This window comes from Siniperca chuatsi, linkage group LG4 (assembly GCF_020085105.1).
Source record: "Siniperca chuatsi isolate FFG_IHB_CAS linkage group LG4, ASM2008510v1, whole genome shotgun sequence".
In the NCBI taxonomy this organism is placed as follows: domain Eukaryota; kingdom Metazoa; phylum Chordata; class Actinopteri; order Centrarchiformes; family Sinipercidae; genus Siniperca; species Siniperca chuatsi.
In genome coordinates, this window is record NC_058045.1 from 19,029,692 (window position 1) to 19,045,332 (window position 15,641).

Below are 15,641 nucleotides of genomic sequence, written 5' to 3' on the forward strand. Positions count from 1 at the left end.
CACCCACTGATGTATGAACATAAGGAGGACCCACTGCAGAGGCAGCAGTCAGCGGGACTAGAAGGAGGAACAACTGCCCAAACCAGGATCAGAAAAAGGTCGTTGTGTTTCGGATCAGACACGATGGGGGGTGCGATGGGACCGGTTCTACACTGGCTGCACGATGTGGCAGCTGTGACTCTCCTCAAAGCCCGGCGGACTTTATTTCAGGCCGCCATCCTGTTTTGTGTCCTGGTTCTGCTACTTTGGGTGTCCATCTTTCTCTATGGAAGCTTCTATTACTCCTACATGCCCACTGTGAGCTTCTCCACCCCTGTGCACTTCTACTATACCTCTGATTGTGATGCCTCAGAGTCAGCACTTTGTTCATTCCCCACGGCCAACATCTCTTTCATGAAGAACGAGAGGGACCAGGTGATGGTTTACGGTCAGCCTTATCGAATATCTTTGGAGTTAGAGATGCCGGAGTCTCCAGTGAATGAACAGCTGGGTATGTTCATGGTCAAGATGTCTTCTTATACCAAGGGTGGGAAGACTGTCTCATCAGTGGGACGATCTACAATGCTCCATTACCGCTCCAGCCTTCTGCAGAGCCTTAATACTTTACTGTTCTCTCCTTTCCTTCTGACTGGGATGGCTGAGCAAAAGCAGCTCATAGAAGTTGAGCTCTTCACAGACTACAAGACAAATGCTTATCAACCCACTGTCGGTGCAGTCATTGAGATCCAGTCCAAACGAGTGCAGATTTACTCATCTCAGCTCCGTATCCATGCTTACTTCACTGGTATACGATATGTTCTGTACAACTTTCCTCTGACATCTGCAGTGATCGGCGTGGCCACCAACTTTGCCTTCCTCAGTGCCATTGTGCTGTTCAGCTACCTGCAGTTCATATGGGGAGGGCTGTGGCCTCCAGACCAAGTAAGAGTCAGGGTTATGATGGGGGACAACACCCGCATCCAGCAGAGGAGAGAGGAGGCTCGGAAGCGCATGGAGAAGGAAAACTCGCAGAAGGAACTTGATGCTCCTAAAGTGATTGGATCTGTGAATGAGGCATCTGATTTCCAGGGAAATGACACGGCGGCGGAGCTGTCGTCTAAGAAGCCCTCAGTAATCCCAGATGCCTCTGGGTCTGATGTGCCGGATACCAAGGAGGAAGGGTCTCATGACTCTGTGGGACCTGAGAAAGACAGCTCAGACATGTTGGATGGATGCCAGCTGCCTCAGCAGAGTGAGACAGCACTCCGACAGAGACCTGGACCGTGGATGAGCCTGTGAACCATGCTGCACAATGTCTCATCACTCTTCAGCAGATTGAATGTGATTTGGCAGATATTGATTGACTCAAGCAAAACCCACTGTTTGAGTTGGCCTAAATACAGATGCATGCAAATATAATACCTGTGTTATTTTAGCTAACTAACTACAGTTTATTGTCTTGTGTTGAGAACAGTTTACCTCATTGTAACTTTGACCTCTGCTCACTTCTTTCTGCTTATTGTTTGCTCAGTGGAAAACCTGTCCCAAAGACAACAGCACTTCTACAGTCTTATGTTTGTGCCAACTGAGTTTTAATGTTGCCCATAGCAGGAGATACTACATTCCAGCTTTGGCTTGTCCAACATTATTACCCACAGGAATTTGGCATTACTATCAACAATTTCACACACCCCTTTAAAGTCAGTTGAACCTGCCCGTGTTTTACTGCTCCAATGTCTCTTAGGTGGCTTTTTCTCACATCATGGCGAGCCTACATAGCTGATGCACACATCCTGACAATCCTCATATAATAATAAAAGTAGACAGTGACTCCATTGATTACCACTTCAAACATCAGTAGACTTGATTATGTTTTTGAATGTAGCTGCCTCGTACTTGGAACAAAATTTTAAGTTGGATTTGGAATTTCCAAAACTGTTTCACACCCTTTTAGAGGATACGCACAAACAAGCCTTGTGATACTTTTATCTCAGAGGTTCTCTCAGAGCAATTAGATTTGGAAAATGTGCCTGAAAAAGTGTATTTGTTTTTAATAGCTTCCTAAAACATGTGCAGTGGGTCCAGCCTGAGGGATATAAGGAATGTGTTGCGTTTATTATTCTTTTGCATCTTGCAAAGAGAGACGTTCTGTCTCTGTAATTCGTGGTTTAACTGCCGTGGCACTTTTAGTTAAAGCTAAATGTCAACGCTAAATGTCGCAAGTTGATGTTCATTCCATAAGATCTTTCTATTCAGTTTCTGTTATGGTGCAGTTTGCACTCTGCATTTTAATGTTGTGAAAATTGTATTTATTGTGTTTTCAGTACAACAAAACACCAAGATATTTTAGATGGGTCTTTAAGTCATATACGTTCGGTAATAAGTCTGTTAATTAAACATGTTTGTATTGTAACAGTAAGGAACATACAGTATAAGAAGGATAAGTGAAGTTACTGTTTTCAAACTGGTGCTGGTTGTTACAGATAATAAAGTGACAGTGATGCAGAAATTGTTGGAATATAGCTCAGCCTCCATGTATTTAACCTACACTTCTTTGTACCAAAGATATTGTTAAACTCATAATACACTCAATCTGTCATCTTGGAGTCATGCAGAATATCCCTGTAAATGCGTCTGAAGTTATATGAGTAGGTAGTATTTATGTATTGAACAAATTAAATAAACATACGGCTGTGCACTTCTCTTTCTTTACTGCCTCTTCTATAAGTTTGGATGACATCCCTGTCAAATAAAGCAGCTCTAATTATCTACTTTTGTTTATAGAAAAATCTGATAATTTTGGTGCTTTAAAGTAGGATTTGCAGAAAATTTACATGAAGTCCTACAACAGCTGAGGTTGTGTCATTTTTGTATACTATGTGATTTGCAGACCCAAATCTGAGAACTTTTATGTAAAAACATTTGGTCAAATACATGGAAAAAGTTAATGTACTTTTCAATATGCGCGAACTTCATATTTCCCATGTCAGAAAAAGCTGATTTAAAAAAAAAAAAAGTTTTTTAAAATCTGTCTTGAATACAAGATTTATAAAATTTTAACCGGTCAAACAATATACATCTCTTAGAAATGTTCTACTCTCTCATAATGTTTTATATTGATAAAATATAGGTTTTAGAGTCAAATCAGAAAAACAAACAGTTATCCAATATGATATGATGTCCATTATTACACCTGATTGTGTTATAGTTAAATAATCATTGTTGGAAATGTAAGATATTAAACATTTCTTTTTCGAAACACTACACTTACACTTTAAATAAATACATGACTGTTTTTTACATACTAGAATGTGATGTTTAGCATACTATTATATTATTCTGATAAAATCTTCAAAAATCATTTGGTTAAAACCAAGGATTTTTGGGACAAATCTTGTCAAACAATTATAAAAGATTCATGAGAATCATTCAAGGATGATATTAAATACATGTTGATAAGAACAGGGTCAATACAGTTTTTGCATTTACAGTGCCCTTTGATGCAGACAGCTTATTGTATCACCAAGAGTGACGTTTGAATTGGAAAAATTAATCAGAGGAAACAAAAACAAATGATGACAAGAGAAATACACACTCATCTTTCTTTGCAGTAAGTAAATAAAATGCACAGTTACAGTAACCAATAACAGAATCGTGAAGTTTGTCTTTGACACACTCTATACTGTATTTAAATGATGAAACAGAAAGATGTCTTTATATGTTCGCTGACCCTCTAGAATTACCTAAACACTCACAATGAAAAAAAGTAGCTGTTGAAATACAGTAGTTCAATGTGTTCATGCTGCTTGAATTAATCCCATTTCCAGTAAAAAATAATCTCTTTTCCTATGTTTTGTTAAAAAGGATTCAAAATGCACAAAATGATACACTGTGGAATGATATTTAATCTTGTTTACAGAACATTTTTCTGGTACACTGAGGAATTGGAAAGCTGCATTTATGATCTGTTTCAAATCAGAACCTTTTGGCGATGATATTAAGGCCCATTAGCAGTCTTTATTCAAAGCCACAGCCCCAATCTATCTGATGAATTATACATTGGTCTGGATAAGGAGTGCGCTAATTGACTTAAACCATCCATCACTGGTATTAAAGACCTCACTGTATTTAGCCTCAGCAGGTACAGATATTATCTCAGGCTCTGCTGGAAGAATTTGTGTAACGAATCCTTTTCTTTTTCTCAATCCCTGCACTGTAAAGTAAGAACTCACACTTAACCTTTGCTTAAGTTTGGATGGTGCCATCTCACGCCTGTTGTTGATTCAATGATTATGTGTTGCGTCTGCTGACATCAGGGTTATGACCAAATTGTTAGATGACCCCACTGTATAACCTCAGCAACAACTAACTGCATAGTCAATTAAATAGAAAAGTATGAATGCCATTCTGTGTTGCTGTCCTGCAAACACACCACTTTATCAAGTAGAAATACATGCTAGTCAGTATTGATTTGATCCCACAGATATTCTAATAACCACAAAATCCCCAAGATATATGTCTTACACCATAAAATAAAACATACATCTGATGTTGGTGAAAATTAATAGAAATTTACAATGTCACTTATCATTTGGACGCACATACAGAGTTTTACAAATTCAAACATGACACTGACATTTCATACAGTATCAGTAACCAAACATTTTTTATTTCAGGATTCAAATCTCCCCTTTCACACAGCCCATGTTCTGGACTACTATGATTGGCTTTACCATATAAGGACCAACCATCAGCCTGATGTACAACACACCACTCCGCTTTAAGTGTTCCACTTGAATGTCACCCTGAACAGCCAAGCCTCGACACAGCTGAAGGTCACTTTGTACCTTGACCCTAAATGTTGTGCTCCTCGTCAGGGTGTACTTCCGCGACTTCTGCTGTAGTCTCACTTGCTGCTTTTGACCCTTCATCTTCCTGCTCATCATCTGAGCTGTCAGCCCAGCGCCCGACTCTTCTGACCCCCTCGGCCACTGCCGGGGCATTAACACAGGGGTTATGGTCATAGATGACAAGATTCAACCCCTGCATGTGAGACAGGCCTGGGAAGCGACGTATTTTGTTCCGATCCACATCAATGACAGCTAGAAAGTGCATTTCCAGCAACACTGGTGGGAACTCTGCCAGTTGGTTCCCAGCGAGCCAGATACTTCTCAGCTCTTCTAGCCTTCTAAGCTCTTTTGGTAAACTCCATATCTGGTTATAACCGAGGTGCAGGGTCTTGAGATTAGAGAGCTCACAAACCACCTTAGGGAAAACAGTGAAGCAATTAGTCTCCAGCCACAGAGTATTAAGTTCCTTGAGCTCTCTCAGTTCTCTGGGAAGGCGGTAAAGCCTGTTGTTACCCAGGTAAAGGATGCTGAGCTGGGGCAATCTGCAAACTGCTGCAGGGAGCTCCTCAAAGCAGTTAAAGTCGAGGGCCAGGAGCTGCAGCTTCTTCAGGCTCTGCAGTTCAGCCGGTAAGCTGCTGAGGTTGTTGTCACTAAGGTAGAGCTTGACCAGCTCATTGAAGACAAAGGCAGCAACAGGCAGCCGCCGCAGCTGCCGACTGCTCAGGTCCAGGGTCCGATCAAGTGGCATCTCCTTCAGGTCCCCCACTAAGAAGCGCTGACAGCGCTCAGAGGGGATGAAGGCAATGACGCCTCGCATGGCGTTACCCATCTTGCTCACTGTCTCTGATACACCACTGGTCCTCCACATCAATTTAGTGCCAGACAAGGGTTGCACTGAGGTAGGCTGCTGGCGTCTTCAAGTAAATTTCATGGCTTCCCATTAATGCTCCTCCACCGCCCCTCTGGAGTTATTGATCTTGATGATAGGCAAAAACAAAACAAGTTCGTAACAATGTAATGCATCTTTGTAATACTGCATCAGCATATGAAGCCACATGTAGCAGCAATTATATGATTATGATGCTGAGTTACACCCTTCCATGTGATAAAAGCCATGCTGGTGAGTTATTTACAATGAAAATATGCCAGAATCACCAGTGATCAACAAGAAAACAGAAAACATAATAGGCGTAAAGATGATCATATTGAGAATTGAAAAACACCTACTTTCCAACGTTTTCCTGCTGATGTCCATGACTCTCAGCATCTCCTACAGTAAGCCGTTTGTTTGTCCAACTTAATGAGCTGAAAACGTATTGTATTCCCTGGGCAGATATTCCCCAGTGCAGTCCTCTCACTATCTCTCAGTGGCTCTGAGCTTTGCCCTGACTTTCATGGCGTTAGCAACCACTAGCTGCTCTCTCCTCCCCATTTGTGCCTAATGACTTTCCCCCCTTCTTCTCTGAGATGACAGAGGTGGGAGAGAGAGAGACAGGGAGGGGCAGGGTGCAATGGATAAGCATAAGAAGTGCTCTGTGATGAAAGAGCAGCGAAGGTCATTTACATTTTGTTTTAATCGGCCCGGGCGCAGTCCTGGGTCTGTGCCATTGGGCTGCACAAGTGGCCTCTACTGTGGAATAAGCTCAAGAATCTCAAGAGTTTGTGTGTTTTGCGCAGACTTAGATTGTAGTAAATCATTGGTTGTTCTGAAATGTTTCGGCAGGGAAGGGAAATAAAGATGCAGTTTCTCAGGAAAACTTTTTTCCCAGAAAAAAAGAAGTGTACTGGAGTGTGGTGGAGGATGTGTGGCTCTGTAGATCTGTGTTTTGTCAGCGCCACATTTGAATTGCTTGGACATCAACTGTGTGGTCGTTGTGGAGTAATTAACATCAAGTAATTTCCTATTTATTCTTCTTGGGGGGAGTCTTACTCCTGAACTGTAAGAAATGGCATGTCATCCCCGCCTGCCTGAGGTGTGATTTGCACATGCTATCTTGCATACCTTCATTAGGGCTATTTTCTAACTAGATAAAACTGAGAAGGAATTTCATTTTCCTTATCAGAAGGTGCAATGGTTGCCCCTTGTCTGTTTTCACTCACTGACACACTGTTTTTAGCACTTGTCCCTCTCCTTATCCACATACTGTCTGGGGGCCTCAAACAGGCCCACAGAAAGAACCATGTGACTGCCATAATAGACCCTGTTCATGGAAGACATTTTGATATGTCAGAGTAGGAAAAGCACAGATGTAATTTATTTTCCTATTAGGTGATTACTGGAGCACTTAAAGTAATGGCGTCATCATTAACGTCATTAGTTCCACCTGCTTTTCCTGCTATGACAACTCAAAATTTCTGCTGGCTCATTAAATTTCTTGACAAAAGATTCTAAACACAAGACCTTATGTTGATAATTTTGTTTCGTTAAGCTGCTATTTCCAAAGTTAAGAATGAGCCTTCAAGTTCCATCTTAATAGCAATAGTTAGCCTACTATAGTGAATTGATTCTAAAATTCAACCAGAACGTTAACTAGAGGAGACGCTATGGTCACTCCAGTCCAAATGGGGTAATTAAATGACATGTATTTCAGTTATTAACAATTTGAATATATGCAAATGAACCTGCCAGTGGGCCCCTGGGTAAAAATAAGCTGCTGGGCTCCTGTGAACCCCCCAGCCCCCACTTTGTTTTCTATGCTGGGAGACTATCTGGCCCCAGATTTGCTGTGTGGTGGCAACATGTAAGCACACAACTGAAATAATGAAGGTCATAAAACTACATTATGATACAGGACCCCTCTTCAAGACAGGACCTCAAGATCCGAACACAGCAGGACCCGCCTTATTATGTTAGCTGACATTGTGTCTTAGTAGTGCACACTACGAAACAAAATTCGTATTAATTTATCACAAACAAGTTGATACAGTGGACCGGGAGCTTTAGGGGCCCCTGGAGTTCTGGGGCCTGATTGGTGATCCAACCTTTAGTATCATATCATACTTGTCTGAGGCCCCCAAGAGAAATGCAAAAACATTACTCTGATGCCAGTGTCACAGGGACTGATTTAAACAAATAGGTATTTGCACATCCTGCCATTATTATTAAAAGAGGCATCTACAGACAGCACAGTATTTGCATAATGCAAGACACCTTATGATCACAGGAGGGAGGCAGAGGCTTAACAGTGGTGCCCTTATTTATATTCACAGCAAAAAGTACATTATTTTTCTGAGTTTTTTTGTTGCTCTGCTCTTGGTGATAGTTCAGCACCATGTATGGGACTGATGGAGTACACTTTCAGACATGTTCAGTTTTGTGTACGGAAGTGGTCGGCAGGTTGTAAGGTCAGAGGGTAAAGGCTATCCCTCTTTCGATTCAGAATACACACAGCCATCTTGGATCTAACGAAGAGAAGGGAAATTAATGCGGTGAGGATATTTGACTTATTTTTCGTCATATCAAAGCGGTTCGCTACACATTCGTACGGCCCTTATCTCGCTTGTTCTTCTCCGTTCCGATACGGAGCGAGTCTTTAGCCTTTAGCTCCAGCAGATTGTCACTGCTGGTCTGACTGCTGCTGCTGCTGCTGCTGCTGCTGCTGGCTGCAAACGGAGCGTAAACTGAGCCGAGAAAACGGACAGCTGACTGTGGATATATGAAGGCAGAGAGGGCCCAAATGACTGCCTTATAGTGACTACAGCTTGGTAGCTAAGACAGGGTGTTTTGGAGTTGAAGGTTTTGGTATGCTGCAGTACTTAGCTCTTTGCTATGGTAGCCCGCTTGCAAACTGACGTTAAGCTAGCTAAGCTAACACAGATTGATTACAAGCACTTAGCCTGCTAACGTTAGCCACACTAGTGTTGCCTAACTAGCATGTTAGCATTGCTGCTTTTCATTTCTCAACAGAGTCAAATTAGGTAAGTATTCAGCATTAGAGACATACTAATACACGTTCAGGTTTAACAGGGAGGCATTTAACTGTTAGTTGTGCTGTCAGCTGATTTATTTAATACATGTTATGGATAAGATAAATAGTTTTATTTTGTTATGGAAGTTCAACATCTCCATCCCATACGTGTACATCATCATCAGCTAGACACACACTGTTCAAAACTTTATTTTAACAACCCCAAATATGTGATTTACAAAGAAATGAGAATAAATGATGCATCCAGAATTTAACATTTGATTTAAAGGTGCACTCATAGAAATTATTGTATTGTATGTATCTAAGTTGATTAAATATTAAGGTTATGTAACGTCAGTGTCAGTGAAGTGCTGGAACAAGCAGATGCAGAATAAATGTAATGCAGTGCTGTCAATTATGGTAAAAATGGTTGAACCTTAATGGTTGTACAACATAGAAACTACTAAGGTGAAACTTTTTATAGAGTTTAACAGAGATATTTGGTTTCAAAGAGGAAACTGTCTATTTAATACACTGTGAAATTGTATTTGTCTTGCCAGACTTCTTTCCCTTGCACATCTTTAACAGCAGCTCTGCTCTCTCCTCAGGTGACAAAAGGTATGTTTGGTGCTAGAAAGAAATTTGTAGAGTTCGTCGAGGTAGTCGATAACGACTTTACTGATGAAAGCATGTACTACAGCCAACCGTCGATGTTCCCACATCGGTCGGACAAAGACGTGAGTTTTGTCCCCAGATCTGCAGACGTCTGCTATTTCTTGAGTTAACACCAGAGGAGACGTTTGATAGTTATCTCACTCTGTCCTGTCCTCAAATGTTTTCCTTCAGATGCTGTCCTCTCCCTCACCATCGTCGTCAGGTCAGCTGTCACAGCTTGGGGCAAGTTTGTACGGTCCACAAAGTAAGTGTTTATTTTTTTCTGTCGCTTCTGTATGTAGCTTATTTAGAGTGAAAAGAAAACTTGTGTTTAAATAGTATGCGCATGAGTGCAGTTTAGCTTATCAGGTATTTATGAGGAACTCTTAAATAATAAAAGCAGAGTTACTGAAAGTTTGAATGTGGGACGCTTAGCAGAAGAATTTTCTCTGAGTTGACTGACAGTATTTGTTTTTCTCCCTGTTTTTCTTCTATGTATTTCTGCAGGTGCACTCGGCTTCTCGGTTAGGGGGATGGGGAATAATACGCCTCAGTTAAACCGAAATCTTACGCAAGGCTCACAGCTACCAAGTCATATCACCCCCACAACGGGGGTCCCCACCATGTCCCTCCATACCCCTCCATCACCAAGCAGGTGTGTATGAAGGTGTTCACTTGTTTGTGAGTTTGCAGACACAGTTTGGACACACACTGGTTTATAACCGTAATATTAATACCCTGAAGTTGAAATAACAGTTCACTTGACATGACATGAACTAAAATTTAAATCCACTAAATCAGACCTGATGATGTTTTAACAGGGGGACATTGCCGATGAACACGAGGAACATGCTGAACCACTCTCAGGTCGGTCAAGGCATTGGGATGAGCGGCAGGACCAATAGTATGGGCAGCTCGGGGCTGGGCAGCCCCAACCGCAGCTCGCCCAGTATCATCTGTATGCCCAAACAGCAGCCAGCACGCCAGCCTTTTACCATAAACAGGTAGACAGATCCTGTATAACTCTCACGTGTTCACTCATGTGATGCATCCTTGTAGAGATCTGCTGTCCTTTTAGTCCTCTACAGTTCCTGATATAAATGCTTTTCATTTTAAGGAAAGTAAATGTTTGGAAGCTGGCCTTATCTTTAGTTTTTTGTTTTTCTTTTATCTCCACAGCATGTCAGGATTTGGTATGAACCGCAATCAGGCTTTTGGGATGAACAACTCATTAGCAAGCAACATCTTCAATGGCACAGGTTAGTGTGTTTAACCCAGTTGGATATACCAAGGGATCATTAGATTTGGGTTTTATTTAAATAAACACTCCTGGAATTTATCTGTGTTTATATAGATTATGACAAAATGGGCGGCTTGATTTAAAAAAATCAATTATACAAAAACCACAGTGAGAATAAAATTTTGTAAATGCAACTTGCTGCGCGGTACTTAAGACATTCATAATTTTTGAGTTATTTTTTTTTAAATTATTTTTTAACCCTCTACACCCCATATTGCCCGTTCTGTATTTCACTATAGCGCCCGTGATTTTAAAATCATTCACAGTGTATCAAAACACGGTAAATTAAGTCCTGAGCTTTGTATTGTAGATACTTTAAGTTATCATCAGTAACCGGAACTGGAAATATACATCGTAACGTTGAGATCTGCTGGTTTCCACCCGGTTTCCACTTGTAAATCAAAAAATAGCCTATTTCAGCCTACATGTCCCTATCTTTATAATCTTATGGATGCCGTAAGATTGTGTTGTGTGAGAGATCCTGACCCATAGTGCATCGTGGCAAGTGACTAAGACATTGTTAAAGTTTTTTGCTCGAAATTACATCACATAATCACCATCAGTAAACAGCGGAACCTACCCGGCTCTTTACTGCTGGAGACGGACCATGTTTTCCGGGGGGGAATTGCACCGAAAAGTCGGTAGGGAGGACTGACCGGGTCGCAGCAACTTTTCCACATATAAATTAGGCGATTTATTTATTTATTTATTTTACTCATATAACTTGCAAAAGACACTACCTACTAACACATTACTGTTGTTTGTTCTTATAACATTGCTGTGTGGGTTGAAGTGTGGGACACTTCTCTCTTATTTTGAAAGCCTAGCATAATCTGGTACAAGCATCTGTTTTCTTTTCAGACTCTGAATGTTGACCATAGACTGTATCTTTATATGCAGTCTATGATGTTGAGAAGCAAACGGAGAGAACTGTTGTAGATCACATATTCGTTCTAAAATTGACCTGAAGTTACTTTCTCATCTTTTAGGTAGACTAAGATGCATTTCATCATAGCTAATTACAACAGTTTTAGTGCTATTTGTTTTTTTGTCTGGTGTTTTTTTTTTAATTTAATTTGTTGAATCAAACTCGACCTAAAAAGCTACACATGCCACACATTTGGTATCAAATTAAAGAGGAAGTCAATTTGTCAATTTATTTCTGTTTTTGAGTAGGAAAACGCTCATTTAAGTGAGGGTTCAGCAACATTCTAAAAGTCTACTGGGGTCTAGAGGGTTAAGAAGCAGGAAGCACAACTACTATTCAAATTAGCTTTTGTGTTTGGTCAGCAGTTATGACTTAGGGGAGGGCTATTTTTTTCATTCATTTACAGTGTAATAAAATTACATTATCAAGTTAAAAATTGCCACATTATCACACAGATAAATTGCATTGAAGGTGACATTACACATTAAAAGTTGCTAACCTTCCTAATGCTGCAGATGGGAGTGAAAATGTAACGGGACTGGATCTGTCAGACTTCCCTGCGTTAGCAGACAGGAGTCGGAGAGAAGGGACAGGAAACCCAACACCGGTGCTCAACCCATTGACTGGACGGGCTCCTTATGGTAGGCCATTAGGCCCGAGAAAGTGTTTTTATTTTAACACTCATTAAGCTATAGGCACTAGGTTCCCGTAGGAGAGGAAATGAATATCAGCTTCTTGATTGGGTTCAATGCTAGCCAGGGCTTTGTTTTAATGCACGTCTAAGTATGATACTCTTTTGTTGTGATTTATTGCTTATTACACTTTCGAAAATTATAATCTCTACTTCACTGTGTTCATCATCATCATCAAGTTGGCATGGTGACGAAGCCATCAACTGAACAGACACAGGATTTCTCCATCCATAACGAGGACTTCCCTGCACTGCCTGGCCCAAACTATAAGGACCCCACGTTGAACAACGATGACAGCAAAATTGTAAGTGTGAGCCACTGATGGCTTTACAGCACAATCTGGCAGGATGTCAGTTTTTTGTGTGTCAAGGTTACCTACACATCAAAGAGAATTATTTATGATGAATTTACATGTTTTATGTTTCTGTGTTTAAAACTGGTTTTCTTTGTTTATAGAACTTGAACTCCTCAAGCAAGAGCACATCCAATGCAGACGGTCCCAAATTCCCTGGAGACAAGACGGCCTCAGCACAGAACAACAACCAGAAGAAAGGGATCCAGGTGTTGCCCGATGGTGAGACCTCTCAGCCAATCGTATCGCTCCAATTCCACTGAGACATCCCTTCTTAATCGCACAACTTGGGTGAGGCAGTTGGGCTCTATACCCTGCATTTGGGGTTAGATAATTATTGGATAGGCTACAGTGAGGAAACCAAAAGAATATGTTCAGTATGATACAGACCATCATCATCTTTCCATTAGTCTGTCTGTGACCATCACTTGTTAAAAAATTATTGGTCAGCTTGGTTTGCTCTCCAATGCGTGCACAAAGTGTGGTTTAGAAATATGGAGGTAATGTATTGACAGTAAGTATTAACTGTACATCACAGCACAGTTTCAGCGGTTTTATTGAACTCTGAATTATCCTGCTGCTGCAGGTCGGGTGACGAACATTCCCTCAGGGATGGTAACAGACCAATTCGGCATGATTGGCCTGCTGACGTTTATCCGGGCAGCAGAGACTGATCCAGGGATGGTCCATCTGGCACTAGGAAGTGACCTCACGACACTGGGACTCAACTTAAACTCACCAGAGTAAGACAGCTGTTCTACCCTAAATAGAGTTACGTTTAGGGTCAGTAGGTGTATGCTGGTTTTTGGCTGGTTAAACATGCAGTCCAACAAATGAAAATGGGATTAATAAATCAATCAGTCCAGTAATGAAAATCAGTAGCCTTTAGCATTTAAATGTTATATGACCTATAATACATGTTGCAGGCACAGATAGTTACTATGGCTACAATGGCATTTTACCAGCTTTCCTTTTCACTGAATAAATCTTAATTAAACTTTGCCTTTGGTCTGTACCAGGAACACTTAACCCTCCTTTTTACTAGCATGACATTTTTACACTGTATTTTTAGCTGACTAAAGACTAATTGTACCATTTTTGGTAGTGTAAAAAAAACATCACTTATGACAGGTTAACTTGAGACATCTTTAGTAGTATAATCAAAGTATTTTGAAGCCAAACAATCATACTATGGGTACAAATATCTAATTTAAACTTAATGTATTTGTTAGATTTTTCTCACTTTTTTTACACCAAAAACTGCCCTCAATATTGTAATTACCAGTGCAGCACACTTAAAAGACAAATCTGTAATAGGCAATTATGTTTCACACAACAATATGCAACAACTTTACCCAAAAAACAAAAAAATTGGCTGCAAACTTGATATAAAAATATCTGCACTTTATGCTGCCATAGCACTACTTCTGTAGCAGTTGGTTTTCTGAATAGAGAGGCTGTGTAACTTTCAGGGTCCATGATTTTAAAAATGCTCAAATATACAGCAAGTTTAATTCTTACTCAGAAGTACCAGCTTACAAGGAGAAAGAGACTCTAGTAGTGAACTTTCCTTCCTGTTGGTTGCGTTTTGGTTCATCATTGCATTGGTTTTAATTGTTCTTGATTTGTTAGTTTGTACTGTTACTCTCTGTTTTACCTAAATTGTGTCTAGCAGATGTTCTGTTTTGATGTTCATAGTGGCAAGAACTTACTTTAACTTTCCTTCCTTGACAGAAACTTGTACCCCAAGTTCGCCTCTCCTTGGGCTTCATCACCTTGTCGACCTCAAGACATTGGTAAGACATCAACATGAAATATATGGGGGAGGACGACTTTTTAATCTTTTTTAATTACCTTATTTTAGTGATCATTTGGCGGTCCTGATTAGCTTTCAAGATTTGGCAGTCAGAGCCAGTCTGAAGACATTTTTATGATTAACACACATACAGTACATGTAGGGAGAGGGGTTGTTAGGAACCATGTGAAGCCTCCTCATCGAGCTGCACACCTCCCCTGGCTGGGCATTATGATCAAAAATGTATAAATATCACAATAATTTCACATACTTTATATAATTGACGATATGATCTGCTGAAATCTAGTGGTTTTTTTTGTTTTTTTTTTAAAGTTTTAAAGCATTGAACACTCATGTTGCACTCTGCTGCTGCTTGAGTGTAGATATAGACCAAAGGGGAGATGAGGCAGAAGCTTGTTTTTAAAGGAAAGCTTCAAAATGTGTCTGTTACTCCTAATAACGGTGTCATGTGTTGTAGTCACTCTTTTGAGAGATGCTAACTTACTTGTGCTTGCCTTTTTCAGACTTCCATGTTCCCTCTGAATATTTAACCAACATCCACATAAGGGACAAGGTAATTATGAGCTTCAGAACAGTGCCAAAATAAGTGGTTGCAGTCTTCAGGTAGTATGTATGGGTACAAAACTAATTATCCCTATTCTTTGCTGTCCTGACTCTAGTTGGCTGCAATTAAACTGGCTCGATATGGTGAAGACCTGTTGTTCTACCTGTACTACATGAATGGTGGAGACTTGCTACAGCTTCTGGCAGCAGTAGAGCTGTGAGTACTTTAGCCATTGCTGCAGAAATATTGTCTACTCTTAAGTTTACACTGTAAATAGTTTCATTTAAGTTTGCTAATGTTTCTTCTCTTTCTGGACATTGTTGACAGACCTTTTTTAAAGTTCTGAGAATAGCCATTTAAGTGTGTGGCAGGCTGTCAGTAGCTCTTCCCTCTTTAGAGTGAAATTTTCATTCATGGGACTTTTGAGGTTCTTGGGATTAAAATTTCATGAGTCACAGGTTCTTATTTCTCTTTCATAACTTCGCTCTCCAGCTTTAACCGGGACTGGAGGTACCACAAAGAGGAGCGGGTTTGGATAACAAGGGCACCTGGCATGGAGCCTACGTTGAAGACCAACGCCTACGAGAGGGGAACCTACTACTTTTTTGATTGTCTTAA

General features: G+C 40.5%; 3 protein-coding genes across 5 annotated transcripts in view; 2 read left to right on the forward strand and 1 right to left on the reverse strand.

Annotated features, from left to right (window-relative positions):
* Positions 1 to 6: 6 nt before the first annotated feature.
* On the forward strand, positions 7 to 2,677 carry LOC122874281 (seipin-like). The gene has a single exon (XM_044191926.1). The coding sequence runs from the start codon at positions 10 to 12 to the stop codon at positions 1,276 to 1,278; it is 1,269 nt and encodes a 422-aa protein (XP_044047861.1). The 5' UTR covers positions 7 to 9; the 3' UTR covers positions 1,279 to 2,677.
* Positions 2,678 to 3,567: 890 nt separating this feature from the next.
* lrrc10 (leucine rich repeat containing 10) lies at positions 3,568 to 6,318 on the reverse strand. The gene is made up of 2 exons (XM_044191927.1): positions 6,057 to 6,318; positions 3,568 to 5,805 (listed from the first exon to the last, which is right to left on the reverse strand). The coding sequence occupies exon 2, from the start codon at positions 5,695 to 5,697 to the stop codon at positions 4,834 to 4,836; it is 864 nt and encodes a 287-aa protein (XP_044047862.1). The 5' UTR covers positions 5,698 to 5,805; positions 6,057 to 6,318; the 3' UTR covers positions 3,568 to 4,833.
* Positions 6,319 to 8,106: 1,788 nt separating this feature from the next.
* Positions 8,107 to 15,641, forward strand: part of cnot2 (CCR4-NOT transcription complex, subunit 2) — an 8,243-nt gene continuing 708 nt past the window's right edge. The window contains exons 1-14 of one of the 3 annotated variants that reach the window (XM_044191931.1): positions 8,107 to 8,258; positions 9,346 to 9,474; positions 9,584 to 9,656; positions 9,899 to 10,046; positions 10,213 to 10,395; positions 10,571 to 10,650; positions 12,135 to 12,260; positions 12,491 to 12,615; positions 12,768 to 12,885; positions 13,250 to 13,406; positions 14,398 to 14,459; positions 14,983 to 15,032; positions 15,139 to 15,239; positions 15,516 to 15,641. The exon at positions 15,516 to 15,641 is cut by the window's right edge and continues 19 nt beyond it. In XM_044191931.1, the coding sequence (XP_044047866.1) occupies positions 9,358 to 9,474; positions 9,584 to 9,656; positions 9,899 to 10,046; positions 10,213 to 10,395; positions 10,571 to 10,650; positions 12,135 to 12,260; positions 12,491 to 12,615; positions 12,768 to 12,885; positions 13,250 to 13,406; positions 14,398 to 14,459; positions 14,983 to 15,032; positions 15,139 to 15,239; positions 15,516 to 15,641 (1,466 nt within the window). In that variant the 5' untranslated portion in view covers positions 8,107 to 8,258; positions 9,346 to 9,357. Of the gene's footprint in view, positions 8,259 to 8,324; positions 8,748 to 9,345; positions 9,475 to 9,583; positions 9,657 to 9,898; positions 10,047 to 10,212; positions 10,396 to 10,570; positions 10,651 to 12,134; positions 12,261 to 12,490; positions 12,616 to 12,767; positions 12,886 to 13,249; positions 13,407 to 14,397; positions 14,460 to 14,982; positions 15,033 to 15,138; positions 15,240 to 15,515 lie in introns of those variants that run through there. The other 2 variants (XM_044191932.1, XM_044191933.1) reach the window with 2 other exon arrangements.